This window comes from Vicia villosa, unplaced genomic scaffold (assembly GCF_029867415.1).
Source record: "Vicia villosa cultivar HV-30 ecotype Madison, WI unplaced genomic scaffold, Vvil1.0 ctg.000418F_1_1, whole genome shotgun sequence".
Taxonomy (NCBI): domain Eukaryota; kingdom Viridiplantae; phylum Streptophyta; class Magnoliopsida; order Fabales; family Fabaceae; genus Vicia; species Vicia villosa.
In genome coordinates, this window is record NW_026705196.1 from 179,893 (window position 1) to 194,823 (window position 14,931).

Below are 14,931 nucleotides of genomic sequence, written 5' to 3' on the forward strand. Positions count from 1 at the left end.
CCTCTCTCACTATTTTTACATTATAAGATAAGACAAGATGTCTTAAAAATATAATTTTTTCCTATTCCAATATTAAAATTTTAATTATTATTGTCCTCAAAATTTATAATACATCATAAAAATATTTATATAAATAAATAATTAATAAAACAAATAAAAAGAAATAGCCATTTAGCCCCCACTATGTTCGCGTTGAAAACTAATATATAATAATAATAATAATAATAATAATAATAATAATAATTATTAATAACTCTCTGTTACCAACAAACAAAACCAACTTCTCTCACTTGCATAACCCCACTAATTCCATTAAATTATAATTTATTAATTAAACCACATCTTTGTGCTCAAAAATTTAATTATTTATTTATTTATAGTTCTATAAGGTCTTCTTCAAAATTTCTCTCCAACTTCTATTTTTACGAATTTATTTATAGATTAAAAATTAAATTAAAAATTTCTCTTAATTCATATTTATATTTTTATTAAATTTCCACTCACTTCATTAACTTCCAATGCACCTCTTTATAAAAATTACTTCCTCCGTTTTTTATTATAAGTCGTTTTAGACTTTTTACACAGATTAAGAAAAATAATAATTGTTGTATGAAAATGAGAAATTATGAAGGTTCTTACAAAATGATCCTTCATTAATGACATGTGGAAGATAAATTTATATAATTCAAAGGAGAGAGAATAATAAATATTTAAGGATATAATAGGAAAAATAACATTAATTATTCATTGGAATTGTAAAACGACTTATATTTAAATACAATTTTTTTCCAAAACGACTTATAATAAAAAAACGGAGGGAATAATTCTCTTATTTATAACCTATTTTAGTTTTTCAAGACTCAAAAGTCTATATAAATCACTTCTTTCTCCTCCTTCTTTTTTATTCAAAATTGATTGAACTCCTAATTATTCACCTCTTCTCAATGTTCTTATTCAAATTTATTATTTTACTTTTTTTTTTCTTTCCATTCACAAATTTATATAGATCACTTATTTCCCCTTTTTCTTTTTTTTTTAATTAAAATTAATTGAACTCCTAATCATTCATTTTTTCTCTATTTTCATATTCAATTTTATTATTTTTGCTTTTTTGTATTCAGTCTTTTGAAAAATAAAGGAGTACAAATCTTACAATTTATTATGAATACGCTTTGATCAAATAATTGTAGTCTAAAATTTTATGATATATTTTTATCAAATTTTTTTTTATCAATCCAGTGGCTCTTTTAATTTAATTAAAATATTTCTATTTTTTATTTTTGTATTATCTATGAATTAACTTAAAATAATATAAAATTTTGTTGATCATAAATAAAATATTAATTGAAATAATTAAAATTACTAAAATGCAAAGTAAAAATAAAAATTAATAGTTATTATTTTTACAAACTCATAATTTACAATGATATACCACATATAACATCTCATTTGTTTTTTAAATTATTGGCTGTTAATTAGCATATGCATGTTTTTCTATACCAATAATAACAATGAGAACAATTTCAATATTTTATACTCTATTAATTTTACTGTTTTTACTCAATTAATTTTCACTATTTTTACTCTATAATTTATTTTTCATTTTTGTTAATATACATTGTTATGTTTTATGACATACAAATTATTAAATTATTGCTAATTTATATCACTATATTTTAAATTATTAATTTAAACTACACTTTTTATTATTAATAATTTAATAAAATTTATCCGCGCATCGTGCGGGTGTATGGTTCCATCCCCCTCCCGATCGCAGTTGCGGGGGATCGAACCGTGGTTCTCCCTACCAAGTCCAGCGCCAATCACCACTGGACCAACTAACGATTGGTACATTAATTATCTTTTTAGTTATTAATCATTTCTTAAAATTTCTTAATACTTATGAAAGAAGTTAATGCGGTGGTTATGGTACATAACTTATAGAGTATCAAACGATTACATCACAATGATGTAAATGCAAATATAGTAAACAAATCTTTTTAAGCAAGTTGTTTTTAGAAACAATTTATTTTCATTCTTCTAAAGTCCATGGTTTTGTTAAGTCAATACTCAACACGCATGAAAACCAGCTAATTTGAGGCAATGCAAAAATAACCAAAAAATGAAAGTCAAGTCAACCCAAATTGCATATAGAGACCCAATGAATTTAACTACACTTGTAGAAACAGCAATGGCCACCGTGATCCGCCTACGACCGGTGACTGACGCACTTCCCGCCGGGAAAGAGGATCCTCTACACGTGCACCTGCGTTTTATTCCATAAACAAACCATGTTAGAGCTACTTATACCTATGTAGATTATTTTTCTTGACTTTTTTTAATTGAGTTTTGCAAGTATAAGTCTTTGGGTGGGTATCAATACTCGGACTAATCATGTTCTAATACTCGGATTAATCATGTTCTAGAAATTTATAATTCTTTAAAATTGTTTAACTTTTAAACTAGTGGCAAAGTTTGAACCACACTTAAATTGAAATAAAGGGAATTGATATTATCTTAAATTTTAAATTTTAATATTCAGATGCACCTAAAAATACCAAGCTCTCGCACATCAAAAGTAAAATTAATTCGGATTTTAAATTTGAATTCACTCAAAACTCAACTTATTTTCAAACTCAATTTTTCATAATGCTCAAGGGTTAGACTAGATATTAAAATTTAGATCGTTTCCTATTATGACAAACTAAAACATAGAAGAAGCGAGAAATAATGTTAAGGGGTTATTTGGATATTAAAATCTAGAATTTTTCTTGTTACCACAATTGAGAAGCAATTGCAGAAATTAGAAGAACAACATAAATTAACATAAATCTTGCATTTGACATACATAAAATACATAATATTATTTAGTTTTTCGTTGACCTAAAACTAACATTATATTTCATCATCAAGAGATGTTTGAGGACATTTCAACATCTTTATAATATCATTTGCGAATCTCGCAACCGTCGCATCCAGCTCAATCAGACCCTTTATTTTGTAACGGTGAAATGTACTTCACATAACCTTTAAATCTTCATCTGTATTCAGCTCAAACTTGTCGAATTGTATCTTCCATTTGTTGTCAATCGAGGGTGAATAATAATCAAGCTTCACAACTCTTCGATTTTCTAGTTATTGTAATAGAATCTCTACTTTGGAATTCAAATAGATTGGAGAGGTGTTCTCTATGACCCTAAACTCAAGAGGGGACTCTCGTCGTTGAAGTAGCCAAACTCGAGATGGTGACACATACTCATTATGGTGTATTTTTGTTAACAACACGAGAGACACATATATTTATACAATTTTAGATTAATGTGGACCTTAGAAACCCAATCTTGTCTCTAGGGATATTTTGAATATTGAAATCTGGATCAACCTTTTTAACACATATAGAATAGGGTGCGTCTGAACATTAAAATGTGAATTCACCCTTTTGGCAGACAGATGATTTCACAAATTGAACATATCACAAACATAACTTGTTTTTTTACATATAAAATTTAAGTCCAATATTTATAAAATTAATGTGAGATATATACATTAAAACACATTAAAATCTATCCGAATTTACATTGTTGAAAATAATAATCCAGCATTACATATAAAAAATGAGTCACCACCTAAATACATTATAGGATAAAAACTAAAATGCATCAAAATCATGTGTTACCTGCTAAATCTTTATCTATGGAGGTTCCGCCTTTGACATTTACTGATTTGATTCTATTTAAATATTTCTTAACTTGTTGAATTCTTCTACCCGATCCAAAATTTATCCACCCAAAATTCAACTTCTTTTGTGGAATTAGCTGTCCACTTCGAGGATGATTGTGGTATAGGACATCTCGGTTTCAAATAAACTTGAACAAAATATAGTGCTTTTTGAAAGCAACCTAATACATATAATGCATTTAGTTGGATTTTGAGGTGAGCCACTTAGAAGTGGAAAAATGTTTTCGAGAAATTATATCTTCTCAGATCGATACACACCCAGTTTTACGCATTTGCAATAAGATGACCCATTTTAGGGAAACAAGTCCATTTTTCCTTCGATGTTGGATTGCTAACACAAGAAATAAGAGATTCGTGAATTTCATCGTAGTTCTTTTTTTCCCGTATAGCTTTGTGTATGATTCCTTATGCTCATTTAACTCTTTAATAAGATGTTGACGGACAAGTGCATGATTCTCCTTTCCTTTAGTTAGAAAAGCTAAAATAACTCAATAACCACAATTACCGTCACCCTTAACATCCATAATATGTTCATTGTTTTTATACATAATAAGTGGCATCTCTTCAATGTGAATGATTTTTTTGGTAAAGATGGCGAAGGAGATGGCTTGCTAATGTGAGCACCTTTGATAACGCTTTTTTTTTTTTTAAATTTGAAATTGGAGAATCCGGGAAATGTGTGTCAACTTGTTCCAAATAGGAAGAAGAGCGTTTATTCTATGTATTATTCGCCTTAAGGTATCCGCACAATTTAAAAGAACACTTTTATTTTCTTATTCCTGTGTCATCCCATTTTAACTTCCAGATATATTATTGGTACTTGCAAATTCTTTTTCATCTCATCATCATAAATGTCGGTCTTCCATTAGAACTAGAATCTGACTTCCCGTTTACAATGTCGATCCCCATTTTGGCAGCCTTCTTGCGGATCCATTGGAGCATATAGTCACAAATAGCAATCTCATGTTTAGTTTTGAATTATTTTCCAACATCTACAGGACATCACCCACTTTAACATCCATACACCATCAGGGTGTGCCATTGCTACAATCAGTCATAACATAAGTAAATTAAAATTCGACATGAAAACAATTCAGATTTTATTTTTCAGAATACCATGCGGCATAATCCAGATTTTAAAATCTGTACGTAACGTTTGATTTTCAGTTGAAAACTGGATTTTTAAAAGCAATGATGAAGGAAGTACATGTACATTACCTTAAATTCAACTTCTTTTGCTCATTTTGATGTGAAATGATAGAAAAATGTTGTTTTGAAGTACAAAACTTGATTGATAATGAATGGAGATTTAGGTAAGATTTTGTAAGTTTTTGTGATATGATCATGAATGGAAGAATACATGCAAGGTGGTGTTATATTTAGTTATCCCTTTGGTGATTCTGAATTCCAATATTTGGACTGTATCTGGAGTTTGAATTCCGGACATATTTTTGGCAAAATAGAGGTAACTCATTGATAATGTTAGTTGGTATGCAATAGGTACATTCGTATTTTGAAATCTATACTACACAAAGAGAATTTTGAGGTTTTTTAAGGATCGTTGTTCGCAACTTAGGGTGGGAAGAGAAACCCCCAATTCATATTGTCTTTTAAATTTCCAATAGACTCTAAAACATTAAAGTTCATAAATAAATTAAATTGAGTCAATTCCAACATGTTAGAGGTTAGATTTAATTTAAAAATTAATTGATTCCACTTAAGTTATAGTTAAACATATTTTAAAGTTTTTTATTCTATAAAATTTAATTTTTTTACTATCTCTATTTTATCTGATTCACACAACTCATTCTTTATTTTAAATTTTTTAGTGTAAAAATGTGAATACCATATCAAAATTATTTAAATTTAAAATAAAAAAATTAATTGTGTGAATAAGGTAAAATAGATAGATAAAAAATATAATTAAACCTTTTATAATTGAATTGACACTAAAAGTGAGGATGTAACATTAGGTGATAATTATATCTCTAATAATCTTATTCAACATCTTAAAGAAAGATATTACTAAAAATTTAAAAAGAAGACAAACACTAATACAAAAAATACATTTTACCTTAGGTGAAAAGGTATTTTATCTCAATTACAAATGTGAGGTAACAAATGACACTTTATAAAAAGTGTGCCACTTTCTCTCTCGGTTTTACTTTCATTGACGGATAATATTAAAAGGTCATGGGTTTGATTCCCAAAGAGATCATTTTTGGAATTTTATTTGGCGAAAACACATTTCCCCTTAGTTTTGGTAGTTAGTCGACGGGTAAACATGCTTGAGTTTATTATATTTAATGTGAATTTCTTATTTTAGTAAGCCTAAACTGAACATATAATTTCTCAAATTGGTTAGGAAAATAATTATATGAACTATTATGTTATATTTGAAGAACATGTTACACTAATCAATGACTTTCGAGCATTATGTAACTCATCATTCATCTCAAGTTCATTATTACAAGTGAAATTGAAAGCATAAACGCTTAGCTGGTTCCAGCCAAGATACTTACAAGTGCAATTGAAAGCATAAACGCTTAAATCCAAGCTCATGTCTCTTCAGTATAAAGTTAATGTATAGGCACATCAAATTGAACTGATGCTTCACTTGCACAAGTATGTCCCAATTACAGCTGCATCTGACTGACTTGGCATTCCGCCAAAACAACGTGTACATCTAAACGCAGTATGATTGTGAGAAAAATAGCCAGACTTGGCTTCACGAAAGACTTAAGTCACAATAAAGGAGCTCGATATGAAACAAAGCACAAACATGCAAAAGGTAAAGATATAAATTAAAATAAATATTGTGTACAAACCAAAACACAAATCCCGCCAAAATATTACCAGAGCAAAACAAAAATAAAAGAAAAAGAGAAACACAAAGACCCTAAAACGTCAGTGCCTGACTCTAAAGCACCTGGGCCACCTATAGTATCCTCCCTATGAGTTGCAAGTAAAGGATCCAGTTGATCAATTGTAACAAAAAGACCAAAATAAATCCTCGCTCTTGCTCTAACATTTTATCTCAGATCCTATACACGACATCCACAGCCCATTGATGGGATTCATGAGATTTCTATCATGTACTAGCCACCACCTTTTCTAAACCTTTCAAAGCACTGATTCGACCATCTTTTTTTGCTGAAAAACTTTTTGATCCACTTTGAACTCTCGACACACTTTCGCGGCATCTTTAGAAACCTTCTTCCAACATTTCTCTCCCTCAGCAGGAGAAGCCTTCTACCTCGTTAGTTGGGAAACCAAAGTGGACGGAAGACAATAATGTTCTGCCTTTTCTCGCAAAGTTAATAGACTTAGCCTTTGCCCGTAGCTCGACCAACTCCTTCTAAGTCTCAGAATTTCCCCGCTCAATGGCATCACATTTCTATTTCATCTCATCCCGCTCCTTAGAAAGGTCGTCAAGCCCTGTACACCGTTCTGGCCAACAACTACCATAGAAACCATGGATCCAGCCCTGAACAAGGTACGAGAAGCATAATCACAAAAAACCCTGCCTGTCAATTGCAGATAAGCTCCTGATAAAAGCTAAGTCCTCATTAGCCTCGACAATAGAAAATTCCTTTGGAGTGCTAGGTACGCGAGACAAAAGAATAACATGAAGCTAGAAAAAAGGAGTAAGGGCCTCCTGCTCGGCACCCTCTAACAAGCGAGCCTGTTAGGAAAAACCCTCTCCAATAGTAGCGGACGATTTATCACCCCAACCCCTCTTGACGGGAGATGGAGATGGCGAAGGTTAATAAATAGAAAAACCACCCACCGCAGTAGTCAACTCTTCCATCTCAGGGGTTATACCCGAGGTAGTATTTGCAACTACCATCAGGGAAGTCACTACAATAGGTATGTGGACCCCTAGAGTAGAAGTAGAAGCAGCAACATGGGCCACTGACATCCGACCATTTAAGCCTGTCGTAAGACTATGATCCTTGGCAAATTCTAAGGCATTCCGCAACTTATCCATGTTATCTATAAGGTACGAGTTAAACTGGTAAAAAATATGCCCCGGATCCCCTTCTTCACCAAAGACTTTTATCTCTCGGAATGATTAGGTGAATTAACAATCACATAACAATCTAATTATCTCTTCATTTAATGCAAATAGAGTACTTTGCTTAAATTAAACCCTTCTTCATAACTGAGCCCCTAATACCATTCACACAGATCCTCATTCATTTTCATCTCCGCAGGAGATACAGGAGTTAGTTCGTAATGGTAAGAAGGAAAATACCGATGGAAATAGGATCTAGACCAATACTTCTGAAAACTGCTTCTGCAAGAACGGGCACACCCCACCAAGGCCGAAGACAAAAAAGGAAAGATGAGCTTCACGAGTAATAGGTTTCATCAGTATGAGACATTCTAGAAAATTACACTACTTAGTCGTAAAATAGCTAAACCAAGGCACTTGGAGACAAAGAAATACCCATCCTTGATCTCGGGCGTCATCTTGAGAAGTACGAGCTATAGAAAAAAGATCAAAAAAAGAGCTCCAGGAAAAGTTTCCAAGATTTATACCCAACACAAAGTTGAAACACCTTCATGAAAGCCCAAGCTCTGGGAAGAATTTGTTGGGAGCAACATTCAAATGGTCCATCACAACGACCTTAAAATCATAGAAGGGCAAGTGTATCCCTAAGTTGGTGAAAAAACACTCATATAAAGGAACCGAACAACCCTCTAAAGCTAAAGAGCTATATATCCTCACCCTCGGAACTACTGGGAGAATCAACTAGTTTCTAAGGTCGCTAATCGTAATGTCATCTTTTGTTATAGCCTCGATAATATTCAAGATGGAGGGCGTCCTAACCACTTTAGAGGCCACCCGATGATATCTATTGGCGTTAGCCAGCTCAATTAGCTAGAATCCCTTGCAAGCCACTAAGTTAGATTTATAATGATCACCGACTTGACCCAAGATACATTATCAGACTCCCCCTGTCACCCTAAATGACTAGCGATTTCAGCATCGCTAGGTTCATGACCAGTCACGCCCTGATATGTTTTAACGAAGGTACTGCCTTGTTCCCTACTTCCACGAGAAGCTTCTATTATTGCGTCAGTCAAGACAGGGGAGACATTGGCTTCTCAATAAGATTTTCACCTCTATCAGATTTTGTTGGAAGTAAATTTTTTGAAGAATCCCTAGAAGGTGCCTTGCTTGAAAGAGACTTTCCTAATGTACCTTCCATTTCTGAATTATCAGTCAAAGGGATAATTTTCTATTTAAAATCCCCACTAACAAAGGAAAAGGAATGCAATTCAGACTCCATTCCCCTTCTCAAAGAAGAAGAAACAATATCATTTGAATCACTCTCGATAATAATAGAGTTATCGTTCATAGTAATAAAAATACGGTAAATACTGGAATGAAAAGTTGAAGAGGAGAAAAGGTACCTAAAAATTTAAGGTCAAAAGTGATAAAGCAAAAAGAAGGTCAAAAGTTAAAACTTTCAAGCTTTGAAGGTGAAAGGACAGTTACTCTTGGGAAAACGCTCTTAGAAAAGAGGGAAAGACTTAAGGAGACAAGAGAAACCCAGTCTACAAGATGGCGAAAAACTTTCTCCATATTCTCATTCTATCCTTATATATACAAAGGCAATTGAGCTGATCAGATTGAAAGCAAGAAGCAAGTGTGAATCAACGATCAGACTGTAAGTTGCATCATGTCACCCTATACCTTTTCAGGTCGCACGTCAATAGGAAAGTGGCGAAATGTTTCAAAGATGGGACCACACTTAATCCTCTCGTTCCCCATTCCACTTTGACAAAACCAAAGCAACACATCATAGCCGACGCTTGGACATCCATTCTCAAAGGGCCGGTCACAATTACTAAAAGACTCCCTCGACATCTAGAGTACCCGACAACCATTGGGGACAATTGTTCCATGTTGGCCAAAGGTAAACTGACTTTGGGCCTTGGGGTGCTAACCATGCAGGTATCCCCCTTGATTCGTCGAATCAAAGATTAACGACGCCGATTCAAGATCAACACCTCCGGTTCGCAACCTCCGATCCACAGTTTCTCGTCATTATAGTGCTCATGAAGCTTCGCTTTGTCGTAGCTCCCTCGATCCTCTCTATTTTTGACTCTGCAACGGAACACTCACGTTAACTTTAATTATTTATTTTTTAAAAAAAACCTTAAATATTTATGAACTTGGAAGCTTTCTTAAACCATCTTCAAAACAAGTTAACTTTTGCTAATTATTACAATATTTAATCGAAAACTTGGAACATCGAATCATGCAAATATGCTTGTACATTACTTAATATTATGCTCAAACCAAGAATTTAGTTAAATTGCACTCTCTCATTCAACCTTGCATTTGCAAGCAACAAAATTTCCCCTAAAATCATGGAGCATTTCTCGATAAACTTTAGTTTAAATTCCACACAAATTTCCCCATAACTATCACACACACACACACACTTGCAATAATTCACCATATATTGAGTTTGAGAGAGAATTAACATGGCCAACAAAATCCTAAAGCTCACAATAATTCTCTCTATACTCATCTCTCTATCCTTGTTTGTTTCATCACATGATGATGATAAAAATCACCATGACATAGTAGAAGATGAAGATGAAGAGGAACAAGAGTTCTACATTGTGGACACTCCCTTACAACATCATGGATCATCAAGAAGTAGATTCTTGGCAAGCATAATAAAGAAAGGAACACATTGTAATCGTGAGACTAATAATATATGCAATGGAGTTAAAGCAAACAAGGGAAAAGATTTGCTTTTTTGTTGCAAGAAACATTGTCGCAATGTTTTAAGTGACAAGAACAATTGTAATGTGTGTGGTCACAAGTGCAAGCAAGGTGAGAGATGTTGCAATGGAGTGTGCACCAATGTTTTGGCAAATGTCCATCATTGTGGAAAGTGTAAGAAGGAGTGTTCATCTGGTGAACCGTGTGGGAATGGGTTTTGTGGATATGCATAAAATGAAGATAATTGAATATTATAAGGTATAAGAGTCAATAAACTATATATTATACATTTGTATTTTTGAGATATAATAGTTATATATGATTATATCATGTATAGGAAGTGTTTACCAAATTTTAAGAAATCTGTTTCTTCAAGAAATAAAACAAGCTTACTGGATTTATGGAAAGCCAAGTATGTAGCTTGCTGTTATTTAATCAACTTTGATTTTATTTGCTTTATTTTGTTTTTGTTTTCTCTTTCATTCTCTTCATCTACTGAAGTTTACTTCTACTGAAGTTACATTATTTCGTTTTTAACTTATTGTTCTTTCTTTTCTTTTTTTTCCTTCTAATCTTATTGTTCTTATAGATAATCATTTATTTCTTCTTTAACTAGTCAATTGATCCTAAATTATTTTAAAAAATTATTTAAAAAGGCTAGATTTACTTTAAAATACTACTTAAAAGATGAGACATGCAAAAGATAAGTTGGTCAAAAACTCAAGCAATTTGTTGAGATGGTAAAGGTCTCTTCTAACTTAATTAACTTAATCATAGGGTCTATTAAATTTTTTTAGAAAGAGTTTTGCTATCAAGTATAGTATTTTTCAGTTCGAGTGATTAATCTATATAGTTGCGGGAAACCACAAAAAAGTAGTCACATTTATATTTCAATTGAGGCTAAATTGTAGTTTTTGTTTGTATTATAGTTCATTCACGAAATGAGTCATTTTACTTTATTTGTAAATAATTTTGATTTTTCTTATTGGGATTTAAGCTTTGGTACACTGAAAAAGTTAGATTGAGAAATGAGTTGGGAATTATTATGGACATGGAGTGGAAGAATGATATTCTGGATGTGAAAAAAAGTAAGAGATCAAATTATGAAATTTATAGTAGAACAAGACACCTTTAATGTTATTAGTGCTTAAGCACCTCAGACTGGATAGCAAAACACCTTAAAATAAAAATTTTGGGAGGGTTTAACAGACTTACTTCAGAATATACCTCAAGGAGATAAGCTTTTTTTAAGAGAGGGTTTAAATGGACATGTAAGGAGCGTGACAAGAGATTTTGAGAGTGTGTATGAGGGTATAGTTTAGGGGGTAATACAGATGGTAAATCCATCTTATAGTTTTCGTCGGCTTTGGATTTTACTATAAAAAATACCTAGTTTAGGAAAATAGACGAACATCTTATCACATATAAAAGTGGAGTGACATGCTCTCAGATAGATTTCTTTCTTATTAAAAAGCCATATAGAATGATTTGTTTGGATTGTAAAGTTATTACGAGAGAGAGCTTGACTACCCGCCATAGAGTATTGGTTACAAATGTAAGAATCAAGAAGAGAGTAAAGAGAAGAATTCACATGGGAGCGCCACAGATCAAGTGGTAACATTTAAAAGATAAAAAATAAGGAAATTTCTAACACAAAATTTATTGAAGTTATGTTGTTATGTTTTTATCTTTTTTTTGTTTTTTGTTTTTTAATCTTATTGTTCTTAAATTAATTCATCATTGTTTGCTGACGCATTTATCTCTCTCTCTCTCACACACACACAGAGAGAGAGAGAGAGAGAGAGAGAGAGAGAGAGTAACACTCTTCTAAACTCACATACAATAGTCACAATATAATACAAATTAAATCAATTATAACATCCATCAAGGGTGCCACCTTCATAAATACTTCAATGTAACAAGTCATGCTCCGTAACACGGGTTCTCAAAATTATTTAAAACAATACTTCTTTAACACCACAAAAGAATACAACTTATCGCAGCGGAATTCATAATTCAAAATATCTTCATTCAAAATACTCCCAAAAACTCCTTCATACTTCATTATTTATTAATCATAAACCAAAACAATCCAATACCGTGAAAGTTAACTCATTACATCAAAATAAATAAATTAAAAAGAACATAGTAGTTTCAAAACAAACGATCCCAACCCCGATGTTACGTATTAGAGAAAAACCCTCTTTATTCAAAGTAACACGCTAAAAGACTCCACAAAGCTATCCTCTAAGCTTTAACGAGCTATTCCTGATTATCTGCGTGTTACCCACGTGGAGGTAACATTCAAACAAAAAGGGGTGAGTAATTCATAATTATTGTAAAAGATATAAGGAAAAAATATAGTAGTTATATAACAAGTATCAACAATCACATATATTCTGATACATGTGAATCCTCACGCTTTACATATTTACTCAATCATTCACATCGTCATCTACTCACAATATCATCATATATCACAATCATCATCTAATTCTCATTTACTCATGGATAGTCAAAACATCACACCATCAACAATATGCAATTTCACAAATAATGCAATGCAACATCATTAAACTCATGCGCGTGGTACCAAACTTCACTGATGACTCAATCATCGTTCTCCAAAGATCCCCGCTAATAGGATCGGTTCCCGCTTGGAACCAGGGCACTTCACAATATTGCACCCAATCCGCACAATGAGATTGAGGCCATCACTGGACCAATTGTCCCGCAACATCACTAGACCAATGTCCTAGCATATGCTATGAATGTAGGAAGCACAACGTCATAATAATCAACGATCACGGCTAATCAAAATGCATCATTATTCACTTACTCATCATATCATACAATCATCCCAATTACACAAACATCACTACAACACATGCTTCACATTCGTCATGTTATAAGTCATCATAACCACAACTCCAAATCAAACATGCACATAGGTAAAGACATACATAAAGTCATACAAACAAGGTTCATATCATCCACGACTAGCCCTCTAAACCCATCAAAACATGTTAATAAAATTCCCAAAAATTTCTTAGAAATTAACATAAAATATAAGCTTCCATAATCCAAAACCATTTTTCAAAAATAATATTTTTCGTCCCAGACTACCGCGCTAAGCGGCCCCCTACCCGTACTAAGCACGCTACATTCTTCCTTGACCCGTTTTTCATAAACACAACTGTGCTAAGCGCGGTTCACCGTGCTAAGCGAGATCTGCGATTTCTACACACAAAAAAACCCTGCGCGACCTCCATCAAACCTGTCTGAGTTTTTAACCCCAAAACACATTTGAATCAGTATTTTCCTGCGATTTAAGGTCTATTAACCTAGTTCTAACATATATTATCCATTATAAACGTCAAAATACAATTAATCAACATAAGTCCAAGATTCATCATCAAAACCCTAGACCTTCAAATCCATGGAGTGATGGATTTGACTCTAAATCATATTATTCACCAATTCATCAACATCAACATCATATATCATATTAACAATACATTCAAAGCATCATTCATCATAGTTTCATCACAAACATCAATTCATCACAAAAACCCCAAACACAAACCCAACCTACAATTATCTAAATATTAGATCAATTATAAGAATTACGATAACTCCCCTTACCTTAGATTATAGCTAGCTGTGATTCTCTTTCTACGTTCTACAGTTGGTTCTCCTTTCTCCTCTTCTTGCGTTAGCTCTCTTTCTTTCACGCCTCTCCCAAGTTTTCACAAACGAATGAATATTTCTTTTCTCTCTTCCTCTTTTTACTTAGTTGGCCATAGGACCCCTAATATGATCTTTCTATTATTCCCTCACTTACTTCTCCTAATTATTTATTCCATCCTTATACTATTTATTTAATTAAATAATAATGCATAATTAGAAACTCTATTTAATTATATAACCAACCATTCTAACTATTATTATTAACTTCAATTATTATATAAATAATCCTCTTAATTCGTCCTAACCCAACACTTCACCCCAACACATCATATTCATCAAAACATCACATAATCTCATCGTTAAATCACAATAATCACCTTAGACTCATACGTTCACACCAATTCAATTAAATAATTAAATCTAATTTCGGGGTGTTACAGAGAGCAACTCTATAGTTCACCCTCAATGAGTTCTTACAAGAGACATAAACACACCTAAAAAAATTATCTTAATTGGTCAAGATGAACAACCCCTAATTTATCTTCGTTTCTCTCAACACTAGCTGATTGTCACAGTAGGATTTAATAGAGTAAGATTTCATCCCCTCAGACTGCAATCCCAACCCTATTACTCAGAGCACTTTATAGATATAATGTATCTTCCAACCTCTCCTGAAACTACTTCAAGTTCAAACATCCAAAGCCTCCAATAAATCCAAGTCAGTCTAGACATGCGGGGAGCTAACAAACTTC

At 32.6% G+C, this 14,931-nt stretch overlaps 1 protein-coding gene across 1 annotated transcript; it reads left to right on the forward strand.

Annotated features, from left to right (window-relative positions):
• Positions 1-10,123: 10,123 nt before the first annotated feature.
• On the forward strand, positions 10,124-10,881 carry LOC131627975 (protein GRIM REAPER-like). The gene has a single exon (XM_058898831.1). The coding sequence runs from the start codon at positions 10,243-10,245 to the stop codon at positions 10,720-10,722; it is 480 nt and encodes a 159-aa protein (XP_058754814.1). The 5' UTR covers positions 10,124-10,242; the 3' UTR covers positions 10,723-10,881.
• The last annotated feature ends 4,050 nt before the right edge of the window (positions 10,882-14,931 follow it).

Excerpts from the sequence above, each read along its gene's own strand:
- LOC131627975 (XM_058898831.1), top strand. The coding sequence starts at position 10,243 with ATGGCCAACAAAATCCTAAAGCTCACAATAATTCTCTCTATACTCATC.